The sequence below is a fragment of the Typopeltis vanoorti genome, chromosome 26 (assembly GCF_054136105.1).
Source record: "Typopeltis vanoorti isolate ZY-2024b chromosome 26, IOZ_Tvanoo_1.0, whole genome shotgun sequence".
Classification (NCBI taxonomy): domain Eukaryota; kingdom Metazoa; phylum Arthropoda; class Arachnida; order Uropygi; family Thelyphonidae; genus Typopeltis; species Typopeltis vanoorti.
In genome coordinates, this window is record NC_143574.1 from 7,649,623 (window position 1) to 7,664,413 (window position 14,791).

Sequence of the window (14,791 nt, forward strand, 5' to 3'; positions counted from 1 at the left end):
TAAAATAAGAGTAGTAGAACACAAAAAACACCACCAGGCCACATTTATAAATTGAGCTTGTGAATTTGCAAATTTCATATGGTATGCAAAGTCTCACTCTAAATACCTGCAATACAGTGTGATGGCATCAAATTTTGATTTAAAAAAAAAAATTGTTGCTATTATTATTATTATTATTATTATTGAACTTCCACCAAGAGAATTAAACTCACCACTAGTAACAGTGGATGTATCTATTACCAAGTGGGTTTTGGAGGTAGTTTTATGCTTGTTGGGGAGGAAAGCTGGAGCACCTAGAGGAAACATGATCTGTATTTGCAAATTGCAATATTATCTACTCCAGCTATCTTTTCATGTTTCAGGCTTTTGATAGACTTTTCTATCTCAAGTATAGATATGTACTCCTGGAATCCTTGCATCTTATGCAAAAAAAGGATGATGGAGCCAAACCGTAAATATATCGACTGAGCCTTGTCCTTTTTTCTTCAAACACACTGCAAACATTATTATACAATGTAACATTATTAATGTTTATTTCTCCTAGCTATAATTTTAGTGTTGAAAAGAAAAAATTTAGCTTATTTTATTAGAACCTTTTAGCTCAAAATAACAAATTTGAGATGGCAACCATGCTTGATAATATTACTTAAACTAGTGAAATGTTGACTTATAGTTAACCCTTTCTGACTTGAATTTTTTCTTTCTATTTATTCTGTCTTTAGGTCTAAAAAAGCAAGAGTATCAAGTATTTTTCTGAAAAATACATTTCAGGATAGGAATTCTGAAATGATTCATTGAAAATAAATCATTTCAGAATTGGAATCATTCACCATGTAATATGGGCTATGAATGCCAAGAAAGTTAGTGATTCCAGGAATCACTAGGGCAGAAAGGGTTAATAATGAAATAGCAGATAATTAATTTAATTAGTGAATTATTTATTTTCATTCCAGTTTCATGTACTTTTTTGTTCCAGAAATTTTAGCATGAACTGGAATTATATAAAGGCAAACAAAAATGAAAATCTCATTATAGATGCTTCTTTTTAGAGTAGCAAGCTGACTTATTTCTGTGTGATCTCAGCATTTATCAACCAAGATCCCACTAAAAGCCATCTCAATGAACCAAAGAAAATATCTTATTCTGGGATCCTGCCATCATCTGACAAAACCTTATGAATGTTCCTTATTTGAATGACAAAACTGACATTCATTAGCCTTTGCAACCCATTACATCTCACCATTGTTTCCATTAATTTGATATCTCTTGAAACTGTTACCCTAGTAATCACTGGAAACTAATGACGAGAATTAGTCAATCCATCTACTTCAAAAAAAAAAATAAAATATTTTTAAAAATGTATAACTTCATTACTAAAAACAAGGATTTAGGCCTCGAAAATAATGAACAACCTATGGTTAGTTTGGAACTTTTACTGATAAAATTTCTTTCAGATATCATTCATTTTCCTTTGATTTTGTAATCTACATAGACTATCCATAAAGACCCTCAACATCAAATAGTTTAAAAATATATGATCAAAACTTTGACCCACTGAGTCAGTGTTTCAATAATCTTGTTTTTGTTTGCTTTTCTAATGCCCTTTTTACATTTCAACCTATCTGCTCTATTTTCATCTTGCCATAGACATTTTTAAAAAATATCATATATTCTTAGGAAAATTAATTGCTATATGTCTTATTATCTTGTTTAAAAAAAAAAAAAAAAAAAAAAAAATTTGCTTTTAATTTTGTTGTAAGATAAACTTTGCTTCTTGGCACCAGGTATTTCCCAGATTTCTTGTTTATGTTATGCAATCTCATTTATCATAGAAACGATAGATTTGCAATCTTATATCTCCTTTTACTAGAGGAATTATATCTTGGCTACAAATTATAACACCACGTGATTGTGTTTTTATATTACAATATTCAATTTGTAATGATAAATATATGACTAGCAGAAATCTAACTAGTCATTGTCATTATTTATTCGCATTTCTTCCCTCCCTTTATATATATATATGTATATATATGCGTGGATGGTCTGAAAAGTTCTCGGCCTTGACCAGAATGGCGACACTATCAGCAAGATTTTTTTTTTCTAAGTTGGTACATCTGTCATAAGCATCCATGTGAAATTGCAAGTCATTCTATCAAGTAGTTTTTTTTTTATATACAGCTGTCGGAAGCCAAAGTGTTGTCTGTATCCCTAGAAATGGATAAAATTGAGTATCGTGCAATTATAAAATTCTTTGTAAAAGAAGGTTTAACGAAAAAAGAAATTCATTCGAAGTTCATAAAAGTTTATGAGCACTCTTCTCTTTCGTTTTCGTCAATTAAGAAATGGGCTGCCAAGTTTAAACGTGGCCGTACCAGCCTTGAAGATGATGATCCATGTGAAGGGTGTCCAAAAAGTGTAACAACACCAGAAATCATCGATCAAGTGCATGATATGATATTGGATGACCAGCGAGTCAAAGTGCGTGAAATTGCTGAGACTATAAGCATTTCAAAAGAATGTGTAGGATATATTTGGGGTCGGTGGAGGCTAGCTGGTGAACGGACGTGCTATCGGAGAGCTCCTGAGAGATTTGTGTTTTTTGTTGATTTATTGGTGTTTTGGATTCAATTTAATGGACCTTAAGTGTTTAATTTTGGTATGTTATTGGAGCTTTATTAGCGTGGTTAGTGTACTAAAGTGTTTTATAACATAATCTATGTCGGGAAGTCGCCGCTAGATGAATTCGTAATGTGTAGTGTTCGTGCAAGCTCCAGATAAGATAAGTATCATTTTCAGTTATCGATACAAATTACTTAATATTGTGTAGTTTTGTTTTGTTTGCCTTGCGTATTTTAGTGCGTCTATTTTTGGTGTGTTATAACGTATAATTTGACAAAACACGTTACAGATAAGTATGGCACCTGTGCGAAGGAAAATGACGGCCAGTAATGAAGGTTCGCCATCGTTATCAAAGAACGGTAGCATAAAAGAAATGAGTCAGTGTACTAGCTGTGAAATGTACGCTTTGCAGAGTGCGGTCGGAGTGTGGTTAGATGATAATAAAGGATTAAATGTGTGTAGAAAATGTAGGGAGAATGCGGAATTGAAGTGTATTTCGGATCGTGAGTGTGATATTTTTGTCAACCTTCAGAATGAAGGAAATAGGGATATGACAAGAAACGGCAAGGTTGTACATGAAAATTGTGAGAGTGTGAATGATAGTATAAATGGTTTCTGAGAGAACAAAAAAGATGAGATAGATACATTGAGTGAGATCGCGTTGTTGAATAGTACGATACAAAGAGCAAAACAGCAGCTAGAGTGCATGAACAAAAGTAGACTGAATGAACCAACCAATAATAAAAGGTATGACAGGAAAAATAGACGTATGAATGTGAACATGAACAAAATGAAGGATAGAGTGCTGTATGGAGATTCGTTAGTACGAGGTGTGTTAGTAGAGGATTTGACAAAATCGTACCAACCTGGTGCGACCATAAAGGACGTAACTGCGTCTATTAGAGAGCAAAAGGAAAGGGTGAAAGAAATGATTGTTGTGGCAGGTACGAATGATTTGAAAGGAGATAAAATGGAAATGATAGAAGACCTGAATGAATTGTTTGAGGTAGCAAAAGAAAAGAGTGAGAGAGTTAGAATGATTAGTCTTTTGCCACGGTATGACAGTGAAATGTTTAAAAGGAGGGCTATAATTGCAAATGACTTTATGCGTGGGTTATGTATGACGAGTGGTGTGGAATTTGTGGATGTGTGGAGTGAGTTTGATGTGCGAAAGGATCTATATAAGATGGATGGCTTGCATTTGAATGGTTATGGTGTAAGAAGACTTGACAAAGTGTTGCTGAATGTAGTGGATGTGCAAATTCAGGGAAACTAGATTTGTTAGGGGGGGGGGAGTAGAGATACAGTCCTTATGGAGGCAGTTGAATGTAAGAATGAATATAATATGCCAGAGCAAATAAGGACAACAAATCTGAGTGGGATAGTTAATATAAGGCATCAAGGTAGGGTTGGGCTAATGGGGGTCTTAAATTCATGTACACTAATACTTGGAGTATTAGGAACAAGAAGGAAGAGTTTTTGGCCATGGTTGGCACTTCCAGACCACAGGTTATAGGTATTAGTGAAACATCGCTGACTGTAGATGATATAACTAGTGGGATTGAATGTGATGGGTATAGTGTGTTCAGGAATGACAGAGAGAATAAAATGGGGGGAGGAGTATTGTTGATGATAGCTGATGAGCTCCAGCCAAGGAGAATAGAAGTTGAATTGCAGGATAGAGAAAAGACCACATTTGAGGCCATTTGGTGTGAGATTGTGGGTAGCAGAACTAAATATACAATTGGGTGCTGCTATAGACCAGGTGATGGAAAAGATGGTGGTGACAGTATGCACAAGCAAATAGAAGAAATGAGTGGAAGGAGGGTGATTATTATGGGAGATTTCAACTATGGTCGCATTGATTGGAGTGAGGAGTGGACACAAGGGAGGAAGGAACTGGATTTTATGCGGTTATTAAGGGATAACTATCTGTGACAGCATGTAATGGAAAATACTAGGAGTCAGAGAGTGCTTGACCTAGTAATTACATCTGAGGATTTGGCTGTAACAAATATGACCACATTGCCACCAATCGGTGAGAGTGATCATAGGGTCTTAACTTGGGAGGTGGCTAAAGGTGTAGAATTTTCAATTAAGACATGGTACATGTGGAATTATCGGGCTGGAAAGTATGACAAGCTTAGGAGTTTGATTGGTTCAGTGCCATGGCATGTACAACTGCAAGGACTAGAAGTTGATAGTGCATGGGAGGCAGTTAAGAAGTGCTTGCATGAAGCAATGGCTGACTGTATACCTAGAGTCCGAATAATAAATCAAGTAGGGGTTAAATGGATGAATAACACCATTAAGCTTGAGTTGCAAAAAAAGAAACAACTATGGAGGGAATTTAAGGAGAAGGGTGACCGGCAGGCAGATGAACGGTATAAAGCGCAGGCCAGAAGGGTGACGAGTGTGGTAAGAAAAGCAAAAAAGGATTACGAAAGAACATTGGCCATGCAGGCTAAAGAGAATCCTAAACAGTTTTTTAGATATGTAGCAAGTAAAAGGAAAAATGTACATGGCAGATTGATTTTAAAGAATGCTGATGGTAGGGAGGTAACTGAATCAGTTGAGATAGTTGAGTTACTGAGTGAGCACTTTGCAAAAGTATATCATCCAGGTGGTGACATTGCAGAAACGAATAAACCAGTAGATTATACGGGAATTGTGGTTAATGAAGTGGAGGTGAGTAGTCTATTGCATAACCTCAATTTCAATACATCTGTGGGATTGGATGGTATACCAGCTCGTGTTGTACGAGAAGCAGCTAAAGAATTGTCAGTACCCTTGACCATTTTGTTTAATTTGAGACTCGGGTCTGGGTTAGTCCCGAGCGGGTGGAAAGAGGGGAAAATAGTTCCACTGCATGAAGGTGGTTCCAAGACTGCTGTTGTAAATTACCGACCGATTAGCATATCAGGAATCATTGTCAAGGTCTTAGAGAAAATAGTCAAGAGGAAAATACAAGATTGGATAGAAGAAAATGGGATACTGTATCGGGGACAGCATGGTTTTGTGAAGGGTAGGTCATGCCTCAGTAACTTGCTCACGTATTATAACACAGTGACGGCTGAACTGGATAAGGGTAATGGGTTTACGGTGATTCTACTGGACCTTGCCAAGGCCTTTGACAGGATTCCACATGGAATTCTAATCAGTAAATTGCAGCATATGGGAATGGACATAGGGTTGGTGAGATGGATAGGAGAGTGGTTGACGGAGAGATATCAGAGAGTGGTTTACTCGGGAGTAGAGTCCACAAGACGGCCTGTGACTAGTGGTGTGCCACAAGGATCTGTTCTTGGACCACTGCTGTTTAATTTGTTCATTAATGATATAGGAAATGATCTGAGAGGAACAGTTCATTTGTTTGCGGATGATGCGAAGTTGGGTAGGGCAATAGTGAATGCAGATGACGTCAAAATTTTGCAGGATGATTTGGATAGCTTGGAGGTCTGGGCTAAGGAGAATGGATGTCAGTTTAATGTGGCAAAATGTAAGGTTATGCATTTTGGGGTGAAAAGATTGGCGGCAGTTTACTGCATTGGTGGAACCGTGCTCCAGGAAATTTACGAGGCACGAGATTTAGGGGTGTTGGTAGATAAGGAATTGAAATTTAGGGGACACATTGCAAAAGTGACCAAAACAGCTCATCAAATCACTTGGTTGCTGAAGAATACGTTGACAAGCAGAGACAAGCAGGTTATTGTTCCTCTGTATCGAGCCTTGATAAGACCCCATCTAGACTACTGTGCTCAGATTTCGTCACCTAGGTTTCTTCTTGATGTGGAGGAGGTGGAGAGGATCCAGAGGCGAGTGACCAAGATGATAGCAGGTCTGTGGAATGAACCTTATGAGAACAGGTTGAGGGTTTGTGGGTTGCAAAAATTGGTTGATAGGCGGAGGAGGGGAGATATGATTGAGACATTCAAATTACTGAAGGGTTTCTATAAAATTAATTCAGAAGATATTTTTGAGAACAGGGCTGGTTGTGGGAGGACTAGGGGACATCCATGGAAACTGGGCAAAAGTGTGGTTAGTAAAGGTGTTAGAGCTGGGTTCTTTACTTTTAGAGTAGTGAATGAGTGGAATGCGCTCCCTGAGTCTGTGGTGGATGCTGTGACAGTGAATGAGTTTAAGGCGAGGTATGATAGATACTGTATGAATGTCAAATAGTTGTGATGAATATGATTTGGGGCCTCCCTCGATGAGTCTAATGACTCCCTGGAGTTGCCCGTAATAATAGTAATAGTAATATTTTGCATGAATTACAAATGAAAAAGCTTTGCACAAGATGGGTGCTGCGCTGATCAAAAACGCACTTTCATGAAATTCTCTGAACAGTGCTTGGAGCATTTTAACAAGAATAAAACAGATTTTGTGCTCAATTTATTACTATGAATGAGACTTGGATTCATCATTACACACCAGAATCCAAACAGCAGTCAAAACAGTGGACAGAAGCTGGTTGTTTAGAGACATTTTATTTATTAGTTATCTTGAAAAGGGTAAAACAATAACCGGAGAATATTATTCTGATCTTTTAACCAGACTAAACAAAAAAATTTGTGAGAAAAGACCCAGTTTGCAGAAGAAAAAATCATCTTTCATCAGGACAATGCACCTGCCCACAAAGGTGTTTTGGCAATGGAAAAATTAAGGGATCTGTACTATGAATTGTTGGAACATCCACCCTATTCCCCAGATTTGGTTCCCTCTGACTTCTATCTCTTTCCAAAACTAAAACACTTCTTCACTGGTCAGCATTTTTCTTTGAATCAAGAGATGATTTCAGCTGTAGAGGGTATTTTGTAGATCTTACTGAGAACCATTACAGGTACGGGATAATAGCTCTGGAGTATCGCTGGAATAAATGTATTAGTCTTAAGGAAGATTATGTTGAAAAATAAAAATAATTTTGAAATTATAAATTCGTTTTTATAGGCCAAGAACTTTTCAGACCACCCACGAATGTGTGTGTGTGTGTATATATATATGTCCTAATCCTGTGGCTTCCTCTCTTTGAGAGGGTTGCAGCTGATTACTAGGGAGATAATGACACAAGATTGCTTGTTTCGATGGATGAAAAACCCGAGTTACTGGGAGAAAAAAAAACCTCCACCTGCATATGAGACTGGTTAACTCACTTTTAGTCGAAAGAGATCAGATAAATGTTCATCATGTTATGGATAGGAATTGAATCCAGGTCTTTCCGACCAAAGGGTTTCGTCTATATATATATATATATATATATATATATATCCACAACCTTTCTAGTGATCTGCATTGCTCTACTTGAAAGTTCTCGCTCACAGATTTTATTTCCTTATTGCGTGTTTGAATACATTAGGAATCATACAGATGGAGTAGCTAATGTCCAAAGAAATAATCTTATGTTAGTATTTAGATGCATCCTACAATGATCTGGAACTTTTTCTTGAGTGTGGATTTGAATTCTTGGTTGTAATATCTGAAAAAATAAATGCCTTCAATGTGCAACTTCTGGACAAGATAATGTTTCCTATATTGCAGTGGTTTTATGACACAGACCTATTTACTGCATTGTATGCAGGTGCTATTGACATGGTTTGAGAAAAATTATGTGGATTGTCCTAGAAGGCATCCCTATCTCACCAGCAGAACACCTTTGGGAATGAACAGATACATAAAGTACAGGTCAGACCAGTGAGTCTAAAAATGCCATAGTAATGGTCAGAAATACATAACTTATATCACAAATGGATGAAGTAGTAGTAGCAGTAATAATAATAATGGATGAAATGAAAAGTGCGCTCTAGGCCAAAGAAAGGCCCACATGCTATTGAGGTGTGCATAATTTAGATTTGTCTGAAATATACTGCTCATCCAACTTATTTCAATATTAGGGTATACCTAGGTATGTAAGGCTGCAAATGCTTCCTAGGGAGTGTAATTTTTATAATCATAGATACTTAAAGCTGCTTGTGCTGACCACATCTTTACAACAAGCAAAAAAGCATCATGAAATTATTTCGTATACAAGCCTTTATTTGCACATTATTTCATATACAAATCTTTATTTGCATATGCTAGAACAAAATATGAATAATGACAAGAATGTTATTTCTTGCATGTGTAATATGTTGGCAAAAAAAAAAACTTGCACAATTGTCTTAAATCTGTTAATTTGGTGGAAAGAAGGTTGCATTCACTTTATGCCTACTTAAGATCATACTCTGTCCAATTTTAACATTTTTGTATTTCAGTATTATAGTTTTTCTAGATTTGGTGATTATTCTTTTAAAATATTAATCTTCTTAGAAGGTGAGTTTATGTGATGCATCCTGTAGATGTTGAAATTTCATTTTTATTGCATTGTTATGATGAATAGTGGTTTCTGTTGTCTTAATTAATGGTGGTAATTTTGCCTGCTTTCTAAGCCAAATGATGAAAGAAATTTACAAGATAAATGTCTGTTGGTGCATATTTTATTCTTGAAAGCTAAAATTTGTTTCCACTTTATTTTTCTCAACTTTTATATCTGTGAACTATAGATTTTTTTTTTCTAGTTTCATCGTAAAAATTTGCAGAAATTTTTTTCTCTTATATTTAGAACCATATACATATAAAGGATATATTAAGTCTTCTGAATAAAACAGGAGAAATCCAGTTTTTGGTTAAGGGAATTAAATGTATTGTCTTTCTTTGACAAAATCATTGACAAATTGTAGCACAATTCATCATGACAACACTCTGTTACTATCAGATTGCATGGTGTAGTTCCATGCATTCAACCCCTCAATCCTTGAGGATGGGTAGTCATTGATTAGAGGTCACGGAGAAGTAATTCAGCCAGCACACCACTCCTCTGTTGCATCCTCTAACAACAGTATTTATGAATGTAGATCTCTGCTCACAGGACCAGTTTGCCTGTTTTGAGGGACAAAACTATAGTTTTTGGAAGAAAAATCCCTCTCTTCTGTGTCTAACTCACCATTTCATTAAAAAGAACTAATAAAGGTTCAGGCAATTCATACATTAATTAGAACTAACAAAAATTCATAATTTTAAACGGGAATACTACCACTGCATTTTATAATATGAGATTGAAAAATATCCAAATGGTGTATATAAAACTTTTACAGTATCCTAATTGTACAAACCATACATGCACCATATTCTCAGACATTGCTCATTGCCATGAAACATAACACCATTGGCTTCATTTCCACTGAGTAACATTTTTTTGGAATAGTGCTAAATTCAATTAAGAAAATCTTTATTCTTAAGAATAAAAACCATTTTGTGAATTAATGCATGAAAATATAATGAACAACATAAGTTCACTCTAAGTGAAGTAGAATATCTTATTATATAGTTTGGTACCTTCATCAGTTGTTGACGTTGCATATTCTCTTGTTATTGATAAAGTCAGCAAGTGACAGCAGTCTACCCTGCATGATAGCATTGTATTATTTGTCATTCACCAAAGTTGACAGTGCTAATTGTAGAAGATTTCTGAAAATGCATGCGCGCGCACACACACACACACACACACATACACACATACATACATACACATATAAAGTAATTAAAAAGAACAGTGTAGGCAAGGCAGAAGTTGAGACAAAAAGTTGTAAAAGCTGGTATCTGTGTTTCAGCATATCTCTGTGACTGAGTGGTTTTCTGTGTGTTGAATCTTAGTGAAGTATTTTAATTAAAATGAAAGGCCCATTAGGCCTAATAACTAAACTGAAGATAATGTGAAAGGTTTGGTTGTCGTGCAGGAAGTTTGACAAACTCTGAAACATTATCTCATCTGCTTTTCACGGTAGATGGTTTGTTTAATGAACTTGGAATGGAGGGATTGAGGAGCAATTTGCGAAGACTATTCCAAGATATAAAGGAAGACAGAATGAAAGAGGAAAAGCAGTAAGTTCAGTGGGTTTGCAGTTGGACTATAAAAGGATGGTCAATCGCTGCTTGTGTTAACAGATGCTCTGGGAAGCAGAATTTTATATGCCACTTCAGTGGAACAGTTCAACCTTATGTCTTTTCTGCAGTACCTGTAGAAAAGATACATGGAAGAAAAACAGTCTGTGAGATCATTTATTAGCCAAACTGTCCTCTTCTGGAAAGCATCAAGAATTTTTAGGGAAGTTTCTAGTGTACCATTTCAAACACGAAAACAGCTAAAGTTTGGCAGATTTGAGATTTGTATAGATTTAGTGGACTAGCAACAAGTATTTTCTTGAGCACAAAAGGAAAAGTTTTTAGAAGCTTCTCGAGAAGACATTTTTTTTAATGTGACTCCCCACTAAAAGTTATAAACCTATAGTACATTAATACCTAGGGTTGGCTAATGATTTTTTTCATATTTTTATGATTTTATATACAGTAGATTTCAGTTAAATGGGACACGTGAAGACCAGAACATATTGGTCTAATTATATGAAGTTTCATGTTTAACTATTAACATGAAACTTTTCATAATTGGGACAGCCACTTAATTGGACCAAATTTATATCTTTTTAAAGATATAAAAAGGCAAACTAATATTTCACTGAGCAAGAAGTCACTTATTCAAATGAATTACAATAGTGAAATTTGTATTTCAATTTTCTAAAATAGGTGAGGGGAAACAAATTTTTATTTTGTTTTATTTTTTTTTTACATATCTGAAAATCCTGCTCCAAAGACCAAACATGCAACTGTTACACATTACTTTAGACCTTTTAAAAAGTGAGGTGGTCTAACATAGGGCAGTGAAATTCATCTACCACCTATAGAGAATCATAAACGTCTATGTCCATAGTAGGTTTTGAACCCACAGCCTGTTGGCTAGAGAGGGGATACACACAACTCCCCAACCAGGCTGGCATTTAGCATGATGCTCTTTTATCAGGAATGATTGGTGATAAATGTCAGTCCAAGAAGAAGAAAGATTTGATCTTGCGTGGTAATCTAGGTGTTAAAAGAAAAGAGAAAGTTTTTTTTTTTTTTTTTTTTTGTGCAAGAAAGAAGACATGTTTTCATAGTACCATTCAATGAGTGACTTGTTTGACACTGGTTGTAGAAGATTTTGAAGCTTAGGGATGTTTGTGACCACAAAGGTCATCAAATAAAGTTGAATGAAGTGTACTCTCATCAGCAAAACTATAGATATTGTTAAAGATCAGTGTGAAAAGATGATTTATTATAGGAGGAAGAATGCAGGTCAAAATATAGAACCCCTTAGGAGAAACTATCCATTATGACACAGCAATCTGTTGGACTACCCTCATATGTCATAACAGTATGATTTGTAAGGGTAATTCCAAAAATTTCATTTTGCTAGACCCAGTCAAATGCTCTTGATTCTCACTAACAAAAACACTGTTTCTCACCGAAGGTTGATTAGCCATAGCAACAGTGTTTATTTTTAAAATAATACTGTCGCTGTATGGCTAAAATCATATAGCAAATAATTCCTTTTGGTTCACTGTAGCAAATTATCTCTAACAAGGGTTTCTAGTATTGATCTTTGATTACTAGAGTATGTCAGAATCTTGTATTGAAGTATTGTAATTAATACTGGATTTAATTTTAATTAAAGAGTATTTGAGCTTATTCTGTTAAAATACCACATAAGATAAATATGAAATCACAGTTTCTTTGATATTAATATCATTTTTAGTTTATGCAATGAATTTTATATTTCAGGATTGCAAAACTGTATATGGCCTGGTCGGTTTCAGACTTTACAAAAAAATGTTGTAACTTATTATTTGGATGGAGCCCATACATTAGAAAGCTTGGAAATCTGTTCAAAATGGTTTGATGAGGCCAGTAAACAGGAAGAAAAAATGTTAAAGTAAGTACTGATGACCAATAGAATGAGAATTTTTTTTTTCTTTCAATACGTGTGTGGTGATGATGAATTGAAATGTAAGTTATTTGTTCTAGAATTTTAAATATATTAGACTTAAACTGCACATGTTTAGTGATTGAAATTATTTATCAGATTAGTGTAAACAAAATTCAGAACAAACAAATAAATGATGTGTTAAGGTGAAAGTTATTCCAGTAAGTCATTGATTATGAAATTAATGAAATTATTAATGATAGTTATGGAAATAAATATCCTGTACATAAACACACACATGCTTTTATAAGTGCTTTTCACTGAAGGTTGATTAGCTAGTCTCATATGGGATGGCAAGGTTTTTTCCTCCCACAAAACAGGCAAATCAGCCAGAAGAATATATGCAATGAAAGCTCTGGCTGTGACTTACAAAACCCTACCTATCTATCCACTCCATTCTTCATGGCTTAAATAGTGATGATGCCCTTTGGGATTGAATCCTAGAATGCCAATATTAAATCCCAGTCCTAGAATATTTGTGTTTTTCATCTCACAAACTATCAAAGAACAAGCAGTTGACAGATATACTAAATTATAGATAATATTAACCCCTCTCAGGGTTTATATGAAGTCTTGTTTCTCCAGCAGGCCATTGGGCCTAGTATGTTAAGAGGAAGATGAGATAATATTGGATACACTGAGCAACTTGTTTATTAAGTATGCCTATCTAATATCAAGTGTCACCTTTAGCCCTTAATACATCCTCAAGTTATCTAGGGCATGAACTTCTGATGTGCCAAAAGTGCTTGCTACTGCAAAATCAATTATGGCCTACAGTTTATTCCACTTAATGCCACTGATGCTTAGTTGTGTTGAGATCTCGTGACTGTACGGGCCAAAGAAGAATGATGAAGTCATGCTCATTCTCATGGAATTATTTCCAAGTAATCTGCAACATGGTGCATTATCTTGGACTGTGAGCATGAAAAGATGCAGTCAATAGCATTTGTCTGTCATATTCAGCCTGCAGTGTAGCTACTTAGCATGATGTTGTTACTAATTATATCTGTCATCACCATGCTCTACCATCAGCATGGCATGGATTAATTGCAACTAGGATTCATAAACCAGATGACTTTTTCTTCCACATTTCTGGTGTTGGTGGTCCTGTGTTCATTATGTCCATAGCTGTTTGTTTTTAGCTGAAAAGAGTAACTGACTAAGGTCTTACTGCTATACTCTATCTGACAGAGTTTGTAGGCTGTCCATATGTTAGATTGCTTGATTCGTTAACCTTCCATTGGACCTACACATCAATTATCTCTGGCTATAGGATTGATGTTGGTTATGTGTCTTTTGGTTTTTAAGAAAGCTTGTAATGCTTTCTTATTGCGGGCAGCATTATCACATATTATCATAGAGAAGGGATATATAGCGGGTTAAACCGTGTCTTGAAATTGTAATAATTTTCCAGCAGTAATTCTTAATTTCTTTTGAAGTTTGAAATACAGTCGAACTTTGTTGTAATGAGCAAAAGGCCATAATGTTTAATTTACACATGCTCCCATACAATTGCTCACTTTCATAATGAGAGTACTACATTGATCTACCATACAAATTTTGGTAACTGCAAACATTCTTAATTGTTCAATTAGTTCTTGGAATAGATAAAAATATAAGAAGTGAATTAAATTTTATAACCACCTGCATCAGAGTAAGGGTTGGTTTATAACCTAATCTTGCTTTTGAGAAGCATCTCCATTCTACCTATCTCACTTTATCCAAACACTGACACAACTGTGAAATCAGTTAAAAATGAACCCTTCTATCAAAAGCATGTCAAAGAAAGTGCCTCTGAGTTTGTGAAAAAAAAGTCAAAATTATTCGTGGGTTAAAATGTGAAGCAAAAATTGTTCTTCTCTTTAACAATATTGATGTTACAGAAGAATAAAGATGTTTATATGACACTGAAAAACAATATAATGTATGTTATTTTTCATGTTAAGCACCAAAACATTTATGTTTTGATGCTTAATGATCCTCATTAAAATTAGTGAATTAACTTTGTGTCGGTTTTGGTTAGACCATTTTTATTGGCAAAATAGTATGAATTGTAAGAAATAGTTCTGCTCCAGATGTCTGAAATTCATTCAATGGAATTTGATAGTTAAAAGCTGTGCTAACCTTTTCGAGTCACCTCAGTTTTGGCTTCAGCTGGACAGTTGTTAATAATAACATTAAGCAAAACATAACACAGCAGAGAAATACATATATAATGCAATGGTCTTACTCTAAAGACCAAACCATAGATTTTTTTGCCACTGCTGACCATTAATAATCGAG

At 35.2% G+C, this 14,791-nt stretch overlaps 1 protein-coding gene across 1 annotated transcript in view; it reads left to right on the plus strand.

Moving 5' to 3' along the window:
- Positions 1-14,791, plus strand: part of LOC150092299 (folylpolyglutamate synthase, mitochondrial-like) — a 110,232-nt gene that overhangs the window by 70,563 nt on the left and 24,878 nt on the right. Inside the window, exon 10 of the mRNA XM_090414970.1 lies at positions 12,307-12,457. Within this exon, the coding sequence (XP_090271096.1) occupies positions 12,307-12,457 (151 nt within the window). The remainder of the gene's footprint in view (positions 1-12,306; positions 12,458-14,791) is intronic.